The following is a 22809-nucleotide window of genomic DNA, read 5'->3' as shown; positions in this document are numbered from 1 at the left end:
GGGTCACGGAGACCTGGAGCCTATCCCAGCTGGTTTAGGGCGTGAGGCGGGGAAGCTCCGGGCACGACGCCAGTGCAGGAGCCACACAGAGACAGACAACCATGCATGCTCGATCTCATATTCACGTTTTAAAAACTGTATAATATTCAGGAGTGAATTGATTTAGATGAGAGAAGAAAAAAAAACTTTTGACGCACATTGAATTCCTACTCTGAATGCCGTAATAATTGGTGTAATCCGACAGATTATGTGAATTTGCGGAGGCAAAACACCCTGTTTGGTTTGTTTTGAACCAGCATCTTAGATTGTATCCGCTGGGGAATACTTCAACGTTTGGATTGTTTACATGATGTTTACATCATTTTGAATTATTGATTCAGTTCAGAAAATACATTAGATGTTAATTACTCATAATGACTTAGTCATAAAGGATTGCATTGCTCAGATATAATAGAGCTACACGCTTTGATTTATTCTTTGATATATATTCTAATGATCTTATATTATGTACGGTATATTAAAAAAACAATTGCATTTTTGGATTCATTATGCGATACTGGAGACATCCCAGCAGTGGCGCTATTACTACAGACGTACGCAAGGTCATACGGTGTACAGTTTTGCTGTCTGCGCTCCTGAAACGCTGCAGCTGCCGTCATTTCTACTACTCCTGCCTGTCTGTCGCACAGCCATGGCGGACAGCGCGAGCGAGAGCGACACCGACGGAGCGGGGAGCAGCTCGGCCACACCGATGTCGTCCTCCGCTTCAAATTCGGGAAAGCCGAGTATAGTCATCTCACAGTTTCGTTTGGAGGAGCTGACGAACCGATTGGCGTCGTTACAACAGGAGAATAAAGTTCTTAAAATTGAGCTAGAGACGTTCAAACTCAAGTGCAAAGCCCTGCAGGAGGAGAATCGGGACCTCCGCAAAGCTAGCGTCACCATTGTGAGTATCGTTTGCTAGCTAGCTAGCTAGCTAGTTGTCATACCCACGCCACTTATATAGAATGTGTCAGTAAGTAAGCTACACCGAGTGTCGTTAAATCAGTGCTAAATAGTCGGTGTCGACACATTTCATGTTTTTTGTAAATTGGATTTCTTGGAACAAGACACACTCATGTTTTGCTACCTTTAGTAACATGAGCTAATTAGGTGTGCTGCTCCTTTTGCCAGTAGGCTAACGTTGGCTAAGTAGCTGAGCAGCGATTGCCAACTAGTTTGCTTTGTTTTGCTTGGTGTTGCTTATCCTTACGAAAGTTAGCCCACCAGCTAACATTAAAATGAACTGTTGTTGTTTTTTAAATGAGTGTGCACCTCACAATACAAGAGACTAGAACGCGAGAAGCTATTCTTCCAGCTGGGTTACTTTACCAGTGGGCATGGTCAATACGTTACGTCCTACAGGGATACTGTAACAGGGGGGGAAATAAATACCTCTTCCGCAGCCTTGGCAAGAACCGATGCATCACGTGTTTTCATGCTCGGTTAATGGACCCCAGCTTCATAAAAATGTGAAAACGATATGTTGGATTGATAGGAAGTATGTAGGCCAAAGTTAGCGTGCTAACTGAACGCCAAACTCATGCAGGCAGTTCAGCCACAACGCACCCGGAGCCAGCCTTTGTAATGTCTGAACGCTAAACTAACTCAGCCTGTTTAGTGCACATTGTGTCTCTTACTGTTCTTGGACTGCTGACAATCTCTCTCAGCATTAAAACGACTGCAGGGAGGAATGGGAATTGAAAATATGAGACTGGGGTTTGCAAGGACAGGCGTGTCATCAGACTGTAACGTTAGCCATTGAGGCTGTTCCAGCGCGTCTCCTTATTGCCCCCTTATCCTCATGTCCTTTTTAGTTACCTGTTACTTCAGTAGCCTCCAGGTCCTTCAGGGACACGTTTACTTCTTCTTTGGTGTCTGTTTGTTAATCGACCATATTATTTAGTCAAAAGTATGCATCAAACAATATAGCATGCTAAACATGCATGTTCATTCGCTTCACTGTTTGTCTGTTTCTGCCACTGTCTCTTTTTTGTCTTATAGCAAGCAAGAGCAGAGCAGGAGGAAGAATTTATCAGCAACACCTTGTTCAAAAAGATCCAGGCCCTTCAGAAGGAAAAGGAGACCTTGGCAGTAAATTATGAGAAAGAGGAAGAATTTCTCACCAATGAGCTGTCCAGGAAGCTTATGCAAGTGAGTTATATGAGCAGCACAGTAAATACCTGGTTTGTTATTCCCGTAGGAGTGAGTGAGTGAGTGAGTGAGTGAGTGTGTGTGTGTGTGTGTGTGTGTGTGTGTGTGTGTGTGTGTGTGTGTGTGTGTGTGTGTGTGTGTGTGTGTGTGTGTGCGCATGGTTGTCCGTCTTTTTGTGTGGCTCCGCTGTGCACTGGCGTCGTGCCTGGAGTGTCCCCCGCCTCACACCCTATGCCAGCTGAGTTAGGCTCCAGCTCCCCGTGACCCGCTACGGCGGATGGAAGCGCAGAAGATGAATGATGAATGAGTTGTGTTAATCAGACATGGCAGAGAAGAGCCTATTTGATTAGATTTTGCTATCAAATATCAACTTGAAACTAAGAGATTTTATTAATGGTCAACTAAGTTAACTGTTTGCAATATACAGTATTGTCAAGTGTGTTCAACTTCATCTGGCAGACTGCATTTGTATGTCCCCATGTAAGAGAGCAGAGTAGCCAGATCATTATCGTCATGTCATCAAATGTATTTGCCTTGAACCGCTCAAGATGACTTAACTACAGCTATTAGTTACTCTAAATGACTCTCAAATTACTCCCCTGTGTTTCTGTTGTGAAACTCAGACTGAACCAAGAAAACACATCTTCACAGCACACGCATGTGCTCCTATTCATGGTGGCTAACTGTAGACTGACCACTGGTTTGTTAATGTGTAAGGAAATGGGAACCTGGAAATGCCTCAGCAGACCCTGTTTAAGGTCATACAGATGCATTGGTTGGGTTGTTGTTATCTTATCATCTCAGTTAACACTAAACAGACCTGTATTTGCCTGTACCCCCATAAATGCTGCTGGCATAATATGAGTGTATGCATGAACATGTGTTATGCTCTTGTAATTGTAAGGAGATAAATGAGTATGGCTATTTGTAATACTGATGTTTATATAACCAATAGCAAGAGAAATTCATTAACAATTTGTTTGGTGTGCAATCTGTTGTTTTTGCAAGATTTCAGCTAGGTTTGTATGTGGGTAATATACAAAAATCAAGTGTTAAACTTACCAAGAGCACTCTACAGCATATTATTGTGTGCTGTTAAGAGTTAAGAGAGTTTGTTATGAGCTGGCCACTGTGTTCTTTCCTGTTAAGCAATCAAAAGTCACAATACCATCCGTGATCAATTACTGGTGATCAAGCATTACACTGTAGAGAAATACAGAGAAAACAAGTAAGAGACTGAGCCAGTGTCTGGTATGGCATTGTTATTTGGTAGATGCACTGATTATGTATCAGTCTTTTCTGTTTCAGGTCGACTTTCTTGTTGTTTTATTCTTGATTGGTGCAGTGTCATTCAGTGACACGTCATTCAGCTGTTTTTATAGACAGTTACTCAGAGCAAGTCTCCTCAACCTGTGTCTCATCTGCTGCTAAAAAAAAGTGTACGATAGGTTTTTTGCTTAAGCGAAATTATAAAATGCTGACGTGGAAAGTCAACACGATATTCAGACTGTCAATCTGTTGGAAAAACTGCAAATGATTTTGGTGCCTCAACAAGTAGGTCTATGTGAATTGCGCTTGCCATTCAGTACATGCTAAGACCTGTGCACTGTAGACCTATGATGTTAAAAATTTCCCTGTCCTGATATCTAGGGAAGAATCTGGAAAAATGTTTCAAATTAATTTGACCCAGTTGTTTTAATAATGCTTTAGATGATGAAAGGACAAACTGTCACTGTGTCATCGTTTTATACGCAGCATGTGCATGTAATAGTATTTTTCCAATATTCCGGATTTGCTTAAAACAACAGCCGCTTGAAGGAAAAAGAAAGAACTCAAATGTGATAAATGTTGAACAGACATTGTCATTTTTGTGCTGGCACAACAATTCCTATAGCTGTTGATGTGTCAATTAGAAGAAGAATGGTAGGACTGGGTGTGGCACAAAAAATAACTGATCATTGGACTCTGTAAAATCACATTCTTTTTTTTTTTTAATTTCAAAACACTTTAAGACAGTTATTTTTAGGTGCTCTAGTGGTTTCTGTTGGTAACATCATGGAAATGATTATTTTTCCATCTCTAGTTTTCTCCTATGAATGAATTTGCATCCGTTTCCCCATGAAAAAAAATCAGTTATGTAATTCATCACAAAAGCATCCCATGTTGAGTCATTGTTGAGCCACACCCTAATTTTGTATTGGTGAGCAGCTGAACTTGATTATTAGTCTCGTTTATCATTATTTTCTAATGTTCCCTCTTCTGGAAGTCCACTAGCATTATGACATTAACTTCCTGTTTTGTTGTTCTCTTGAGTGTCCAACGCAAATGATCTGACACCAGTTCTTGTGTTCAGTGTGGTCAAATAGCTCTCATGTGACTCACCCCTAATTCTCCTTTTGTGCTGTCATTTTATCCACCTCCTTTTCTTTTCCTCGCTCTGTGCAACACCCTACCGATTTCTATCCAAGCTCCAGCATGAGAAGGCAGAGTTGGAGCAGCACTTGGAGCAGGAGCAGGAGTTCCAGGTTAACAAGCTTATGAAAAAGATCAAGAAGATGGAAAATGAAACCATCTCAAAGCAACTCACCTTGGAACAGGTATGCGCATCATGAAGATTGTAAAATGTCAGCATCTAGTACAACATATCCCTGAACGTCTGTGTTCACTTAGAGTATTAGTTAGTAATAAAGGTTCAGAGTCATTAATTATTCTCACTGAATGTTAGCTGGAAAGAACATTTTGGCCTGTAGCTTGTTCAAATCTGTTTGTTCCAAACCACTTGGTAATTTTTTCCGTGTTCTGATGACAGAATTATCCTGTTGATGTGCGCGGTCAACAGAATGCTTCTGTCTTCATGCTCTCTCACACACACATACACACATGCTGTTCATCAGTGTAGCATCTGTACATCAAGGTCCCTAAAGTCACAGGACATGTTTTTGGCATTATCCCACCAATTCATGGACAAATTTAGTCTAATAGGATAAAAATGAATTGCTTAAACTTTTAACCCAGGTCACTGTGACTTCATAGTCATGTAAAAAAAAAAAATCTCCCTAACCATTATTCATTCCATGGCTAACAAGCAAGAGGGAAGATACTGAATTGTTGGCTCTAATATTTGGTAAACAAACACTATTGATATCTGCTGCTGGGTTGAAGATGTGCACAAACTTCCCATGTTGCTGAATTTGTCACTGTTTTCTGTTGCGTCAGCTGATTTTTCAGCCTCAGGTGATTCTTTGCTCCAGGTTTTAAAGCTCTGTGTCTGTCCTCTTTATTTCACAGTAAAACTGGTTCTAAGAGAACACTGTTCCATTTGTAATAAATGTCAATGTAGTACAACTTGCACTGGTTATTTTTATAAGTCCTTCAATCTTCATATGAGTTGGAACAGACATGGTTTTAAGCCACAAATGAATTGTCGAGTAGCAGCACACAGTACAGTACAATAATGTAATTCTAGTAAAAAACATTTCACAGTCCTCATACAATCGCTCATAAGATCTGCTTGCTTTGTGTAAGTCTTAATATTTTAAAATTTCCCTTTTACTACCTCATGATATGGTTTCTTTAATGTGCTATATAGTCATTTGCAAACATAGGAAGCATCTATTGCTTTGTCACACATTAGCTGACTACTTTGTATTATCTCAGTGGTTCATTAGACTACAGTGAAAATGTACGCAACCACATGGAGTTTTGGTTGACTATGGATGGAAACATGATTTTGAGAATACGTTCAAGTCAAACTTGTGAAACACCACTGCCTTTTGCCTTCATGGAGATGTAACCAAATGATATGTCTGACAGAAAAATGAAGTCAATTCTAATGCAAAATGGATCTAGCTTGAATAGAGTCATCTATTCGCTATAGAACACCATGCATTTTCACTGTGACCCCCCCCCCCCCCCCCGACGACGAGAAAGCAAAGATCCCTGAATGACCCTGGGTTTGTGCTGCAGTGTATTTGTTTGCATTGCCATGAATGCTTTTTGACATCAATGATTTTTTTTTTCTAAACACCACCACTCTCTGGTCTTTGTTTTATGCATCAGTTGAGGCGGGAGAAGATAGACCTTGAGAACACGTTAGAACAAGAACAAGAAGCCCTGGTGAACAGACTGTGGAAACGAATGGACAAGCTGGAGGCTGAGAAAAGGTGTGGAATGATCATATTATGTATTCACTGTCTGGGTCTCAAGTGATGATGTAAGTTTTAGAATCTTCGTCCTGTGTTCTCAGGTTTAAAGTCTGTCCATATCCACATCTCATCATATTGGAAAGCAAATATGTATTTATTCAATCAAATTAACATAAGTGCTGATGTCCGTTTAAGTTTGAAATCACAATGTTTTAAATCTTAATGATCTCCGTGCAAGGTTAGTGAAGGTTCTGAATGTCAACCTCATCACCACGCTTAAAAATAATGCTGATTAATTATAGTAATCCTGCAGTTTGTTTTCTAAATTAGAATCCTCCAGGAAAAGTTGGACCAGCCCGTATCAGCTCCTCCCTCCCCAAGAGACATATCTATGGAGATAGACTCGCCAGAGAACATGATGCGGCATATCCGCTTCTTGAAGAACGAGGTAGAGAGGCTTAAGAAAAGCCTGCGCACCACAGAGCTACAGCGTAAGTTGCTTCTTGACTTGTTACATTACCCTAAGTAGGAAGATCTCTAAAGAGGCTGATGCCTGCAAATGTTGAAGGATTTGAAACGGATCCAGTGATACACTATGAAGGGCTGATTCACTCTGCCCCCAGACAGGGGTTGGTTTCCACAGACTGGAACAGTATGCCTCTTGGCTTCATCTGACAGTTTTTTACATCCTCAGTACCTCTGGTTGGTATTGGTGCACCAAATACATTTTAAGGGCATAAAGAACTGCAACAACAGGCCTCATGGTTAGTGGTGTTGTTGTGTTGTCATTATTTTGAGGCATCACTCTATGTCTTATTTAATTACTACTTTTATGGTTTTTGATTTTCAATTAAATTTTTTGTTCAAAACCAATCAATTGAACAGCAAGTATATCAATAATATTTCATTGCAACATGAACTTATCTCTCATCTGTAGAAAATTGCTACAAAGACAATATTGGTTTTCACACAGTTGGTGTAAATTCTGTACTAGTCTTACGTATTTTGGATAAATCTACCAGTCAATGGTGAAAAGTTGAGACATCCTTTTCAGTTGAATTGTCTGTGCTTACGTTTTGCCAGTGGAGGGCGCTATCAGTCCAACATTTCATGGTTGGCAAGCCAAGTCAAAATTATGCTGCTTTTTGGAGGTCACTAGGGGTTTGCTTGCATTGTATTCTTTAATGAGGGGGGGATACTTATATGCAGTTGTATGTGCTAATAAACACTGGTCAGGATGTACACCGGATCATTTGAGCTATAATTTGTTTTCTATGTCTCCTCCCAGACACAGAGAAGCGTGCCCAGTACATAGAGGAGGAGCGACACATGAGGGAGGAGAACATCCGACTGCAGAGAAAGCTGCAGAGAGAAATGGAGCGCAGAGAGGCCCTGTGCAGACAACTGTCAGAGAGTGAATCCAGTTTGGAGATGGATGATGAAAGGTAGAACACAACTTGTACCCAGATGGTTTCTCAGTCCTTTCTGAAATCAATGCAGGAATGTTTTGACGACCTGATGTGCAATCATAAAACCACTCAAGCACATCTCTCTAAATATAAGGCTAGCTTTGTTAACCTAGTTGCTGCAACACCCTGAAGTGCCATCTGGCTTTGGAAGCGGTGATGCAAAAATTATCCTAATGTTGTTGATATCATAGAATTAATTCACATTTGGAAAGGCAGGAGTTACCAAACTAACACCAAACTAACACATCATCCAAATTTGTTAGTGAGTCAGCATACGATTGGTTATATGGTTGGTACTTGATGCTACCATGCTAACTTTTAGATAGATGGATAGATACTTTAATAATCCCGGAGGAAATTGTACATATTCACTGCTCAGGCATTACATAGTGAATACTGGAAAAACACGATTAGAAAAAGAAACTGACATCACAGAACATACCACAGGACATACAGTACACTACACTAACGGACACATGCAGCATTAACAGGACTTAATTACTAAACTATAACTAAAATATAAACAGTATAAAATTAAAATATAGACATTATAAAAATAAATTAAAATATAAACAGTATAAAATTAAATTTAAATATAAACAGTATAAAATTAAATCTGATCAACCACGTGCTGACCTCGCCACCTTCCCCCCGCTCCTCCTGACAGAGTCATTGTACCCCCTGATGGCACGGGGCACGAAGGAAGACCTCAGCCTCTCTGGAGGCGCTGTGTGACAGCAGTCTGCCGCTGAAGGTGCTTCTCTGCTGGGAGAAGGTGGTGTGTAGGGGGTGGCTGGTGTTGTTCATGATAGCCTTAACTTTAGACATGGTCCTACTCTCCAGAAGTGTCTCCACAGAGTCCAGGCTCAGCCCAACCACTAAGCCCGCTCTGCGGATGAGTCTGTTAAGACGATCCATATCTCTTTTCCTGGCCCTGCCACCCCAACACACAATGGCGTATGACAGCACACTGGAAACTACGGACTGATAGAACATGAGAAGGAGCTTAGGACAGATGTTGAAGGAGGCCAGCCTCCTCAGGAAGTACACCCTGCTCTGCCCCTTTTTGTACACGCAGTCCGAGTTGAGTGACCAGTCCAGTCTGCTGTCTAGCTGCAGTCCCAGGTACTTACCGTTTTCTACCACCTCCACCTCACTGCCTTTGATGATCACTGGCTGTGGAGAAGGGGGTCCCCGCTGGAAATCCAGCACCATCTCCTTTGTCTTGGAGATGTTGAGCTGGAGCTGGTTCTGTTGGCACCACTCCACGAAGTCAGCCACCAATGCCCTGTACCCCCCCTCATCACCCTCCCGGATACATGCCACAATCACAGTGTCACCGGAGTACTTCTGTATGTGGCATGTATCCGAGTTGTGCTTGAAGTCCGATGTGTAGAGGGTGAAGAGAATGGGGGAGAGAACAGTCCCTTGTGGTGCCCCCGTGCTGCTGGTCACCATAGAAGACAAACAGTCCCCCATACTGACGTACTGGGGTCCGTGCGTTTGGTAGTCCGTGATCCAGCTCACGAGGTAGGGGTCCACAGCCATGGAGGTCAGTTTATGCTGCAGTAGCCTCGGCTGGATGGTGTTGAAGGCACTCGAAAAGTTAAAGAAGAGCACCCTGACGGCACAGCCCCTGGCGTCCAGGTAGGAGAGCACGCGGTGGAGGAGGTACAAGACAGCGTCGTCAACCCCAACCTTGGCCTGATAGGCGAACTGGAGAGAGTCCATAGCACCCTGCACCTGTGGACGCATGAGCTCCAGGACCAGTCGCTCTAGGGTCTTCATTACGTGGGATGTAAGAGCGACCGGTCGGTGATCGTTGAGCTCAGTAGGCCGTCCTTTCTTCAGTACAGGGACGATGCAGGAGGTCTTCCACAGTGACGGGACCCTCCCCAGCCGCAGACTGAGGTTGAACAATCGCTGCGGGGGTTCCCCAGTTCTGAAGCACAGGCTCGGAGGAGTCTAGGGGAGACTTTATCCGGTCCAGCAGCCTTATAGGGACGGAGTCTCCTCAGTGTTGTCGTCCCCAGGTCTGCAGTTATAACGGTCTCGGTCGTGGTGGGAGCAGGAGGTCGTAGCGAAGTTGGAAGTCCAGTGGTTGAGGTGGGGCAGTTTAGCTTCGCAGTTATTGGAGTGGGCTCGGGAGAAGTGGAAGGAGAGGAAGCACAGGAGGAGGGAGCATCAGTAGAGCGGTCTGCAGGGCCGGGAGAGACCTGGGACGAGGAGCCTGGAGTGGTGGGGGAGCTGAACCGATTGAAAAAGCTGTTTAGTTCATTCACTCGTTCACTATTCCCCTCCACAGTGCTGTGCCTTTTCCCGTGTCCGGTGATGGTTCTCATCCCATTCCAGACCTCCCGCACTTGGTTGAACCCCAGTTGCTTCTCCAGCTTCCTCCTGTACGCCTCCTTGGCCTCCCTCAGGCAGAGTCTCACTTCCTGCTGGACCTTCCTCATCTCCTCCTCGTTCATGCTCCTGAACGCCCGCTTCTTCCTGTTCAGGACAGCCTTGACTTCCTTGGTTTGTTGTTGGGGTAACACCTGATTGTCCTGACGGTGTCCACACAGAAGTTCATGTAATCTGTAAAACACTGAGCTGCCCCCTCAATGTCCTCCCCGTGTGAGCCCACAATGACATCCCAGTCGGTGGTCTGGAAGCAGTCCCTCAGCATCTCCTCTGCTTCCGGGGACCACCTCCTGACCTGTCGTGTTGTTGCTGGCAGCCGTTTCACCAGCGGGATGTAGGTGGGCTGAAGGTATGCTAGGTTGTGGTCTGATTTACCTAGTTGAGGGAGGGGGGTGGCGGTGTATGCCTCCTTAGCATTAGTGTAAACAGATCGATGGTTCTGTTCTTCCGTGTGGGACAGTCTACACACTGGACCATTGTGGGGAGAGATGAGTCCAAGGTGACGTGGTTAAAGTCACCGGTAATAATGACTCCGGGTGCCGGGTCCGAAGAGCGGAGGTGGTCCCACAGATGGTGTCTCGTGCAGTCTCAGGGTCCGCCCGTGGAGGGATGTAGAGAGCGAGGACAATAACGTGTGAGAATTCACGCGCCAGGTAGTAGGGTCTGATGCTAACAGCTGTTAGCTCCAGATCGCGGTTACACAGTGTTGATTTCACCGTCACATGTCCCAGATGGCACCATCTATCGTTGGTGTAGATGATTAATCCACCTCCTTTCTTCTTACCGGCGGTGTTCTTGTCCCAGTCCGCTCGTACGGAGGAGAAGCCGGTTAGTTCGACGTTAGCGTCTGGCACGTCCGCCAGTTAGCCACGTCTCTGAGAACACAATCAAGCTGGTCTCCCGGTAGCGCTGTTCAGTCCTGCACGTTCCCCATGATGACGGAGGGCTTGACTCGCCTCCGGTTAGCGGCTCTAGCTGTTAGAGTCGCCCTTTCAACGAGACCCGCTCGGCATCCGCGATATCTCCGTCGGAGCTCGATGGGGATGAGATCGCGTGTTGCTGGGTCTCCTTTGACCCTCAGAGACATCAACTCCTCCCAGGAGTACACTAGCATATTACTATACATTATCTAAATTTATGTTAGAATAATATACAAAGAAACAGAAAAAAACGCAAAATTAAGCACAACAAACTCACTCAGAGCAGAGGAAACTGCTCACGCATGCGCAGAGAACTTTTTTTTAGCATGTTTTAACAGAACATCGTAGTCTGTTGCTCAAGTAACTTTAAAGCAGCTTTTTGTGTTGCATCTTATAGGGTTGTTATTGGCTGTTATTTTGTGCGGAAACATATTTTTTCCCCACAGCACCTTGAATTCATCTTGTGATGACCTTTTTCTCATCGTATTTTTCTCAACTTATACATTTCATCCTCAGGTATTTCAATGAGATGTCTGCCCAAGGGTTGCGAGCAAGAACTGTGTCCAGCCCAATCCCCTACACCCCCTCCCCCAGCTCCAGCAGACCCATATCACCTGGTGGGTATATTAAAAATGGTCAGTTTTCTGAAGTGACAGCACATTTGCAGTATAATTATCAATCACCAAGGATATCAATTCACACCTTGTATCTGAGGTTCTGTTTGTTTGTTTGTTTGTTTTTTGCAAAGTTACCTAAATATTAAAGATTAAACTGTTACATCCTGCTAAATGTGAAACAATTCATTGATAATTAAGTCTCTTAAAGGCACCGATACAATTGTCCACTGGGTAATAGATATCCGCCAATTTAAATTTAAATCAATTCTGTGAATCGTCTTAATCCATGTAGAACATTTTTGGGGGTGTTGGGTACCTTATTTTTATTGTCATTGAAAATTATTCTGTGTCAACTGAATTTTGAAACGTATATTCCACAAGCAATAGTAAAATCAAATAACTTTAGCACATGTGTTAACAGATTGGTGTTTGGATGAACATGAAACAATTTAGAACAGTGAGAATGCTCATAGCATTTCTCAAATCTTCACAAATTCTTATCAATAATTTCACTCTAATTCAATTATAAATTACTGAAACACTCTTTGTTTCAGGGGGCTATGCCCTTTTGAGCCTCCAATCATTTGTTCAACATTGATAGTTCAGCTAAAAATTATTTTCCTGTTGCCATGTTTGTAAAGGTCAGTGAAGGAGTTCAGTGATCTTATCAGTTTATTGTTCTGTTCATTTATTCACCATGCAGCTTTTTCTTTTGATCAGAAGAATCATAAAGTCATCATACTTCATGAGAAAAACATATCCGTAACAAGTCAATTTTTATGATTAGATTCTGTGACAAACTAAGTGTTTTTCACTTTTCACTGGTATCTGTTTCAGACCCATCGACCATTACTGAATACCAATAACCAGATGCTGAGGTCGTAGCCCATTCACCAGGAAAAACAAAATCAGCCTAGATTTTTTTTAAATGTTTGTCAGATATTCACAATAAACGACTGCACTGATTGTTTTTAAATTTTAAACTGTAATAATTATCTGTTGCTGACAACAAAAGTAATGTTAGGATGGCAATGACTAATAGCACGTGTGTGTAAGAAAACTTAAAAAGGGTAATGGACTAGGTTTTATAATTTGGGCTGTTGTAATATATTCTTGGTAAACAAGCGTTATCTTTCTTACAAAGCACAGAGTTAAAATTTCAAATACAGTTGATCCACTTGAAGTCTAGCCAGTCTTTTTTGTGGGATTTAGCAAGATATCAAATTACAGGCAAAATATTTGCTCAGTGATAACGTGGATCAGAGGTACAAGAGCATCACTGTTTTCTCTGCTCTGTTTGTCTGGTGCAAATATTATTTACCTATTAGTCGAAGTTCAGACCAAGTAGAGAAGTAGTTATATTTGAAATATAATATCATTGGACAAATGAGGAATGCAAGTGTAAATTCTCTTCATCCCGTCTCTGTCACAGGTCTCTCGTATGGTGGCCACACAGTTGGGTTCACCCCCCCAGCAACACTTTCCAGAGCTGCCATCTCCCACTATAACACCCCCGCCCTGCACGTTCATGGAAGCTCCTCTCACGCTGTGGCGGTGAGTAACATCCAAATGCACCTCAGTAGTCATCAGACAGAATGTAGTGTTTCAGGATCTTCCAGTTTTTGTTGAAAATGTTTTTAGTGAATTATTAGTTTCAAAGAGAGCCACTCTAATATTTAACTCAAATGTAAAACTACACTTGACATCGATCATTTTTCTATTGGTTTGTCAAATTTAGCACAGATGTAAAGAATAATGCCTTCCAAGAAACAGTTCGGAGTGTGAGCTGGCAGTTGGAGGTGTCAGTTCACCTCCTGAGCACTGCCCCCAGCAGCATGTTGAGGATGCACATCATCACTCACCCTTATGAATGGCTGAGCTCTGACTACAGTCTTCATACGTGACATGTTCCACACACCAAGCCCTTCATGTTTTATACATGAACAGACATTTCTGGCTCTCAGTGAAAGAATTATATGCTGCTTTAAAACCAGTTAACTAACATTAAATCAGTCCTCCTCCAGCATGATACTATCCCGCTCACAGTCACCCAAGTTTCATGAACATGTGAGCGTCTTTTTCCACAGATTACCTTTAATTTTGTTTGAAGTTTTCTTTAGTATCTGTGCCCTCGCCACTCAGAGGAATGACTGTCTAGGAGATCAGAACCGCCAACGGATTAGTTTTTTCTCTGAAGCCCACTTATTCTTTTTCCATTCCTCTGACTGAAATTTTATTTTTCAGGTCATGACAAACAGCTCAGTGGAAGAAACACCACATTAACTAGCCCTGTTACTCAGTCCTATTACCCTCAGTGGTTAATAAAATCAGCAAACAAAAATAAAAATCCTTTTTTTACATTCAGGCATTCAAGTGTACCAGATCTGTATCTGTGTAAAACTTAAAATATTGACATTAAAATGCTGGGATTCATTTTTCCTCTCTTGCTCTCTCAAACAGAGGCCCTCTCCAAGAAGAAGCACCAGTCCTGACAAATTCAAACGTCCAACACCCCCGCCTTCCCCCAACACGCACTCAGGGGCCCAGCAGGCTCAGCCTCCACTCCCCCCACCAGCTCAGCCCATGGTTCAGTCCATGTCCTCCCCGGCAGCTATGTCGCAGCACGCAGCAGCACAGCAGCCTCCCTCCCAGCCTTAACGCAACACACAGTCTCTGTCTCTGCGCATGAGCGCGCCCACTGAAGGCCACGATGCTACTGCAACAGCAGCTTCCATCATTTCCAGCTTTGGAATTCAGGTGTCTGAATCTTTACCAACTCCACAAGAGAAGCAGCTTCAAAAGTTATTGAGGGAGAAAGGAAGAGGATGGTGGCTCGCCTCGGTGAAGCTAGCCGCCTGCCAGCTCAACACATGGCGCTACTTAACTACTCTTAAAAAGAATGGATGGACTAAAAATAATTGATTTTGGATTTGTTGGCCAATTACCTGTTCCACCTTTTGTCTTGTACATGTCATGTTTTTTTGTTGTTGTTTTTTTTTCTTTTATTTGCTTGGGACTTTAGCTGGTTGGGGTTGTTGTGGCTTCTAAGCACAAACAGCACATACAGTATGTTTTATGGTGATGTTTTCTGATAGGATGCTTGGCTCATTGGATGGATGTATGGCTACAGAAATGACTCGATAGATGGATGTTTTGGATTATCTCCATGCCTATAATAATGACACTCGATTGCAGTAATGTTCTCCACTCCTGTTCACCCCACTCTCACAGCTTTGATTAGGGCGGTGTCATAGAAAACTGCCTTGAGTCTCTCTGTTATAGGGCACTGATCAAACAGAGCTTGTACCACAGTTATATTCATTTCTGGAAGCATTCAATACTCTGCTGCTCTTCTGGCAAAATGAAAAGGAAAAAAAAAGCATCAAAGAGGATGGACACTGGTACATAAACCACAGATAATTGTCACCTTTTAAGGTGTTTAAAGATGTAGTCTGAGGTGTTACAACTTAATCATGTACTCTGTCTTTTCTCTGCTCTACTCTCTGGTGTATTTCTAAAAGCTTCTATCATCATTGTGGATATTTCTCATCAGAAAAAGTAAAAAAATAAATAAATAACGCTCTTTACACTCAATATACATACTGCTAAAACATTCTCAATGAATGGTACTGTTGAATTAAATTTCTATGTATGATTAAAGCTCCTGAGATGACAATCCTGTGATTAATTGTCGCTTTTATGTATGTATTGCTTATTCTTAACACAATAGTTATATTCTTCAGAGCTGCTACAAGTAGTGATTCCAAACAGAAGATCAATCGTATAAATGCTTGCCAATGTTAAATTGGATAGATTTTTTTTACTTTATCTTTGCTTTGGTGTTTCCTTATGAGCATCATGAGGTTATGCAAAACCCAAAAGCCGTTGATGGTAAACAATTGTGCTTTAAATGCCCAACATATCCACTCACACTCGATTAGGTGATGACCTTCCAGCAGTTGGTAAGTTATATAATATGTAATAAACCTAAACATTCAAAAATGTTTTATTTGCGCAATTAAATCAAGATTGGTGATGTTTTGGTGTGAGGAGATATTTAGGGAGGGTAGCTCTCCCCCATCCCCTCAACACACACACACACCGTCATGCAAATGGTATTTTAGTTTCCTGGGAAGAAACCTAAAACAGTATTATTCAGTGTACTGCAATGCTGGATAATAATCATCATCCCAACGACTGCCAGGTGACTGCAGCCTGACTGGGGTGGGGGCCAACAAAAAATGTCCCCCACAAGGTTAAATATCTAATACTGCCACAGTTGAACTTGCACTTGCCAAAGAGGAGCAAGTTAGCTTTGTGCGGATGTTAATATAATTTCCTGAAAGAATTGTTGAGTCAGGTGTTATCTAAGGGATTTGCCAGGCATCTGAGCAGACTGTTGCTGTTGGGGAGTTGCAGTTTGAGAACTGAGTCATGACCATATCAACTAACAGTTTTAATTCCAATGGTTGTTTATTTTGACAAAAATAAATGATTAAAAGTAGTGACCAAATAATTTCCCCAAGGTGATAAAGTGTATTTCTAATTCAAGAGAAAACCTATAAGGACAAAATGTTTATTCAGTGTATCAGTAGCAACATACTCTATGATAAGCCTCTTAAGCACTGCAGCTCCATTGATTCCGAGCTGCTATCAAACTTGTATTTCCTGGTCTGCATTGGTTTAAACTGGTTCTAACTGGCTCAGTACCAGACTTTCCAGGGTCATTGAATATTGTAAAGCATATGCAAAAACCTGTGGTTGGAGGAGAGTGCAGGGATGACACTCTTTGTTTGATATGCATAGCTTACTTCACATTTCTACAGGAAACTGGGGCCCATTCACAGATAAAGCCGGTTTGAACACACCAGAATCAAAATATACACCCCATCATAACAGCAATATGAGTACATCTTTGTCCAAAGGCTTGCTGAGAACTGTGATACAGCAATAGTGTATCCTGTGTTTTTCTATCTTGTTCCAGTGTTCTCCCTTGCTGCTGAAGCCGGCAACCTGAACTAATCCAAGCAGGAATCTGGACTGGAGGCTTAGGGTGGCCATGCTGGGTGCTAAAGTGACCTTTCACCTCTGGAGCTTTATAGGGCTAGGTGGCCAAACCAAGAGACATTTATCCAGACGGCAGGGTGGCTCTGTATGCATTCACTAGCCAAACCTGTTACGGAAAAGAACAGCAGGGTGTTCTTTCTCATACATTACAAAATTGTAGGAGAAAAAGGGTTATTAAACATGTCAAGTCAACTCTGTGGATGAGTAGTAGTGCTGCAGCTACGTAGAAGTAACCGATACATGTGTTTTGATAGGATTGGGTTTATAAGATGGTTTTTCATTCTTATATTGAGCATACTGTTTGACATACATTGTATATAAAGAATAAAACATTCCAAAGGCTTAAGGAGATTACATATTGTAACATGTCAATACCAAACAAATTGTCTAGTTTATCAAAATGTTAAGAATTAGAAACTCAACTGCAATATAGTTTCAGTGTGTTACATGTAACTCTACATGTAATTCACTTATGTTACAGAAAATAATGTTGTAAAACCAGTATATAAATGGTAAACAATAAACTGGTGGTGTTATGTATATTAATTTAGAGAGTAAATATTTAAGGATCATGATATTTTGGCACCTTGATATCAAAATCGTCAAAAAGTTCAGAGTTCTCTACACATCATCTGTTCAGTTTAATTACATACCGCTTGTATTGCAATTGTCAGTGTTTGTGTGTACATCCGTTCGTCCGTCCGTTAGTCCACCAAATATCTTTGCAACTGTTGTAGATAGAAAGATGAAACAAAAAACACTACTCGAGCGGCAAAGGAGATGAACATGAGATGATGACCTTGACCTTGGAGAAAACTAGGTCAAGGTCAAATTTCAACTTTTGTACACTCAGGAACCGGATAAGATAGAAAGACGAGGGAGAAGGCCACTGTGAGTAAGACCATAGATCAAAGCTAGTCCCTTGATCAACCTATGCACTAGCTTTGATCTATGGTCAAAGCTAAGTTGCGGGATGTTACAGTCTCTGACTTTCTTGGTTCTAGTTTAACTATTGGAGTCAATCAGCAGTATCAAATGATTAAAAGCAGCTTAGATGAATTGACAGGGTGCAGAAAACTAGCTTCATATTAAGAAAAATTATGTCCATTATTGAGGTCTAAACTCTGACTACTGGGGCTGGAGGATATTATTGACCTCCGCTGGGCACAGAGTTCACACTAAGTTTGATGTTCCGCACTGATTAGATACGGGCCAATCATTATTTAGGTCGACTTCTATGCACTCAAAATGCTTGATATCGTAATATCACAATGACAAAGAGGACACAGATCCAAATGGTATAATGAAATCAATGAGTACATCCATGCAAATTTCCCCACTGTGGGACTATTAAAGGTTTATCTTATCTTATACTGATCTTAAGATCTTTGTTTTTCCCACTAGAGATCATGTGGCAGCAACGTGGACATTTCAATTAAATTTTGCTTTTCCATACAAAGACAGTCCTTTATTAAAGCAGAAAAGCCTGTTTCACACAACAGTTACCCCACATACATAATGCCAGAAATGTATCAATACGTTCATTGGAATGTTAGCTTATACAAGCAAGACAAAATGAGCACCAAGTGTGGGATTAGTCAATAGTAACACTGCTGTGCATCATAGCTGTTCTGTAATCCACTCCCCACCCCTCTATATGCCTGCTGCCTGCCTCCAACATGCACTGCATCTGGTTCAAACTGGTCTGGAGCAGCATGTCAATGTAATGCTTGCATAGAGTACAAATAACTGTTCCGCCTTTGTTCGTTATTCACTTGATATTTCGGGCAGAAGGAGATTATAGAATTTAAATCTTTTCTGTGAGACCTTTCCTGGCAGCAGACCTCAGCCATGGGAAAAAGTTCCAAAGTTCCTGAAGAATTCTAGATGCCCCCAGTGTCAAAAACAGTTTGACTTCTTGTGTGCTCTCTTCATCCATGCCCCATTCTGGCTCTGCTCCACTTGTTTTTTAATTAATTTTTATTTCTTTCACTGCTCATTTTGTCAGCTTTTATTCACTGACTATAGGTTAACAGTAGATAAAGGTGTGACTGACCTGCGGTTAGGAGAATGGCATGGTCATTTTATTTTCTGCTACGGTATGACTACAGAAACTTACCTCTCTGTTGTCACACTGTACAGATGCATCAAATAATGATACCATGTATATTTTATGAAAGCTGTAATTCATCCCATTATCCTTTATGACAAAATATATCACATTTAGTTGCTCAGGACAAAAACACTTGGTGCACATAAATTCAACTGGAAGTCATTGCCACTGCAAAAACAGGTGTGTGATGTCTCTGAGCTCTAAGGGGAAAAGCTGTTCTGTGGAAGATGCTTGCTTCGTTGGATTCCTGTTCTCCGACTGTCCGGCCATTAGTAGTAGGATTGGCATGTTGCTCAAAAGCCTTATCAGTCACAGGCAGTTGTGCTGCTGGTGCATCAGTTTTTGGTGGTCAAAAATCAGTGTGTGTTTCCAGTCTGTTGTTTTTGAGGCAGTGCTTCTTCCCTGCTGTTAGACAATCCATACTTTGATATTCCTTGCTTCTCTGTAAGGTGGATCTTCAGCTATGTAAAAGCTGTGGTCTTCTCTTTCCTGTAAGAACTCATCCTGGTCTCACAGCCTGGTTGACCTTCTTGACTCCCTGACCATTATCTCCAGTATGTCTGCAGTCTTGTATCCACTATGTAGCTCCTGACAAAACTAAATAACAGTTTTGTTCCCAGTGCATTGCAAATATTTTCTGTATTTTTAACCATAGTTCTTCCTATAACAAAATGTGGAGGCCTTTTGTCTCTTTAATGGTCGTTTACTGATGGGAGATGGCCTTATCTGTCAAAGACTATAGCTACACATTTGAAGTCCATCTTTACTGATAAGGTTCTCATGTTTGCCCAGATTCCCTTTACCTTCGATAATGTCTGAAATTGTAAGCCATAGAGACCCAACAGAAGAGTAGTTATTTGATTTTCTTATTTGTAACCTCATCTTTACCTTGCGGAGTCAGGATTGTTGTTTTCCTCCTGATTCCATCATAATTGAATAATGAGCTGAGATATATGTTGGCATCCACAATTGATGCATCAGCATCACAGCTCCCCTCCCAACTGTAGATGCCAAAAATGACAATATTTTTTCTCAGAAATCATGATTGGTGTTTCTTGGACAAGCATTGACAAACCTGCTGCAAAGTAAACTAGAACCAATGCAGTCAGAGAGTGCAACATCCCGCGACATCCCTGAATTAAAATTTGTTGTACTGTATTTCCACAACACAGCAACATATTCATATAATCTTTTTTCGGCACAATTTCAGGATGAATCGTAAAATTACGTGATTTAAGATGCATCAGCTCGGGTTGCTTTTCTTTTGCAAATTCTGCCAATTTAACCCCATTTGCAGTAAATAATTTTATAATAATCTATTTCACTTTTGAAGGTGAGATGTATTATTTATTTGTGGTTTGATTCATATAAAATTGTATAAATTACCTTCGTTAAAATCAGATTTTTCCACTGCTATGTGAATGGTAATTATTTCATGAATTAGTAATCACAAACATCAATGGATGGATATATTTACAAGTTTAGCAGTTAGAAAACTATTCCCTATAAAATATACAGCAGTATCCCACCTGGACTCTGACCCTTACTCTGAAGCCATTCTGCAATAAGGGCGGCGGAATGTGGCTTCATTGTCTTGCTGAAATAAACAGGAACGTCCTTGAAATAGACTGGATGGCAGCATATTGTGCTACTGTGTATTTATCAAAGACTATTTAGTTTCAGGGCTTAACGTGGACATTAACTTCTGTTTCAGAAACACATGCAGAGATGAACTGTGTTCACTGACAATGGTTTTTCCAAAGTGTTCCAGAACCCATGTTGTTAAATACTTCAGAGAGTTGTTAGTTACTATGATGCATCACCTGTGGGGTCAAAGGTCGCAGATATTTAGTGATGATTTTCATAGATGCCCCTTATTTCAAAGATTTCTCCTGATTCTCTGAATCATCTGATGATATTTTATATGATGGATGTTGTGATCGCAGTTGCAGATGGTAAAATCCTCCTGTTGTCAAATGTTATTCTTGAACTAAATGTTTGACATTTTCTTTTTTTTTTCTTGTGAATGATTGAGGGGTCTAAGGTTGCCCCTTTCATGCTGTAATCACTTCAAGAGCTAATGAGCGTCTTTACCAGTGGAATTATCCAATCAGGTCGTCTTTTTAATCATTCTGCTGAGACATGTTGGTACATAAAGTTCATTAATTCATTCATTTTCTGCCGCTTTATCCGCTGGAGCGGGTCACGGGGAGCTGGAGCCTATCTCAGCTGGCATAGGGTGTGAGGCGGGGGACACTCTTGGCATGACGCCAGTGCACCACGGGGCCACACACCGAGACAGACAACCATGCTACGCACACACTCACTCCTACAGGCAATTTGGGACCAGCCAATCAACCTGAAGTGCATGCTTTTGGAAGTGGGAGAAAGTCGGAGAACCTGGAGAAAACCCACGCAGACACAGGGAGAGCATGCAAACTCTGCACAGAGCGGGACTCGAACCCGGAACCGCCGTGCTTTGACACACCAAGTACTTTCCAACCTGTCTCTCTGATCATATTAGCCGTAGTTGTCCAGTCATCTGGAAGCACCTCCTGACCACCCAGAGCCTGTCTTAACTCCGTCCTAAAAGTCATGCAACACTTCCTTTTTTAGCTTCCACCATTTCGTCTCCTGCTCTGCCTTTGCCCTCTTCATCTTCCTCACCACCAGAGTCATCCTACACACCACCATCCTATGCTGCTTGACTACACTCTTGCCAACCACTACTTTGCAGTCACTGAACTCCTTCAGATTACACCGTCTACACAAGATGTAGTCTACCTGTGTGCTCCTACCTCCACTCTTATAGGTCACTCTATGTTCCTGCCTCTTCTGGAAGAAATAATTCACTATTGCCATTTCCATCTTTTTTGCAAAGTGAACTACCATCTGTCCTTCTGCATTCCTCTCCTGGATACCAAACCTGCCCATCACCTCCTCATCACCTCTGTTTCCTGCACCAACATGTCCATTGAAGTCTGCACCAATGACAACTATCTCACATCTAGGTATGCTCTGCATCAATTCATCAAAGTCCAACCAGAATTTCTCTTTCTCCTCCAGCTCACTTCCTACCTGTGGAGCATACCCACTAACAACATTGACCATCACACCTTCTATTTCTAGCTTCAGACTCATCACTCTATCTGACACTCTTTTTTACCTCCAGGACATTCCTAACAAACTCATCCTTCAAGATAACTCCTACTCCATTTCTCTTCTTATCTGCACCATGAAAGAACAACTTGAACCCTGCTCCTAAACTTCTAGCCTTGCTACCTTTCCACCTGGTCTCTTGTACACACTGAATGTCTACCTTCCTCCTCTGCATCATGTAGATAAGAAAAGATAATGCCTGCTATCGTCCTCTTGAGCACCTCCAAAATGTTTGCTCAACACCAATTCTCCAATACTGAGTAAATGATGTGAGGGGGATGATAACGCAAATGTAAGTACAGTATACCTGTTTTATGGATCATTGAATTAATGTATTTTTCAAGAACAGAAATGTAGTTTTAGTAAATGGAGGTGACAAACATGAATGTATTCCCTGCAAAATGCTGGTGTTGAGCGGAATGGTTATTTGTTTGATATTAAATGAAATGTTAATGAAACAATGTCAAAAACGTCCTGCTGTACACCCACTGATGAAAAATTAACTCAAAATATTTAGAATAAAACTGAATTCAGGCTCAAATAAATAAGGGAAACCTATTTTTTTGTACGAACAGATGGTCTTAATTGCATTGTGTGTTTTCAATTAATTAGAAATCTGCAAAGTTTGGGGGGGGGGGGGGGGTGAGCCAAGACCACCCGATTCGGAGAATCAACATCAACCCCCCCACCAACCGGTTCAGACTGGACTGATAGAAATGT

The 22809-nt window shown here is 41.8% G+C and overlaps 1 protein-coding gene across 1 annotated transcript; it reads left to right on the top strand.

The window, feature by feature from the left end:
- The first annotated feature begins 627 nt into the window (after positions 1-627).
- On the top strand, positions 628-15426 carry LOC137604203 (coiled-coil domain-containing protein 6-like). The gene is made up of 9 exons (XM_068328181.1): positions 628-946; positions 2044-2193; positions 4662-4790; positions 6253-6356; positions 6669-6829; positions 7627-7783; positions 11650-11750; positions 13183-13304; positions 14211-15426. The coding sequence occupies exons 1-9, from the start codon at positions 692-694 to the stop codon at positions 14406-14408; spliced, it is 1377 nt and encodes a 458-aa protein (XP_068184282.1). The 5' UTR covers positions 628-691; the 3' UTR covers positions 14409-15426.
- The last annotated feature ends 7383 nt before the right edge of the window (positions 15427-22809 follow it).

This window comes from Antennarius striatus, chromosome 11, assembly GCF_040054535.1.
Source record: "Antennarius striatus isolate MH-2024 chromosome 11, ASM4005453v1, whole genome shotgun sequence".
Classification (NCBI taxonomy): Eukaryota; Metazoa; Chordata; class Actinopteri; order Lophiiformes; family Antennariidae; genus Antennarius; species Antennarius striatus.
The sequence above is the reverse complement of the archived record's forward strand: the minus strand, read 5'-3'. Positions and strand labels throughout refer to the sequence as shown.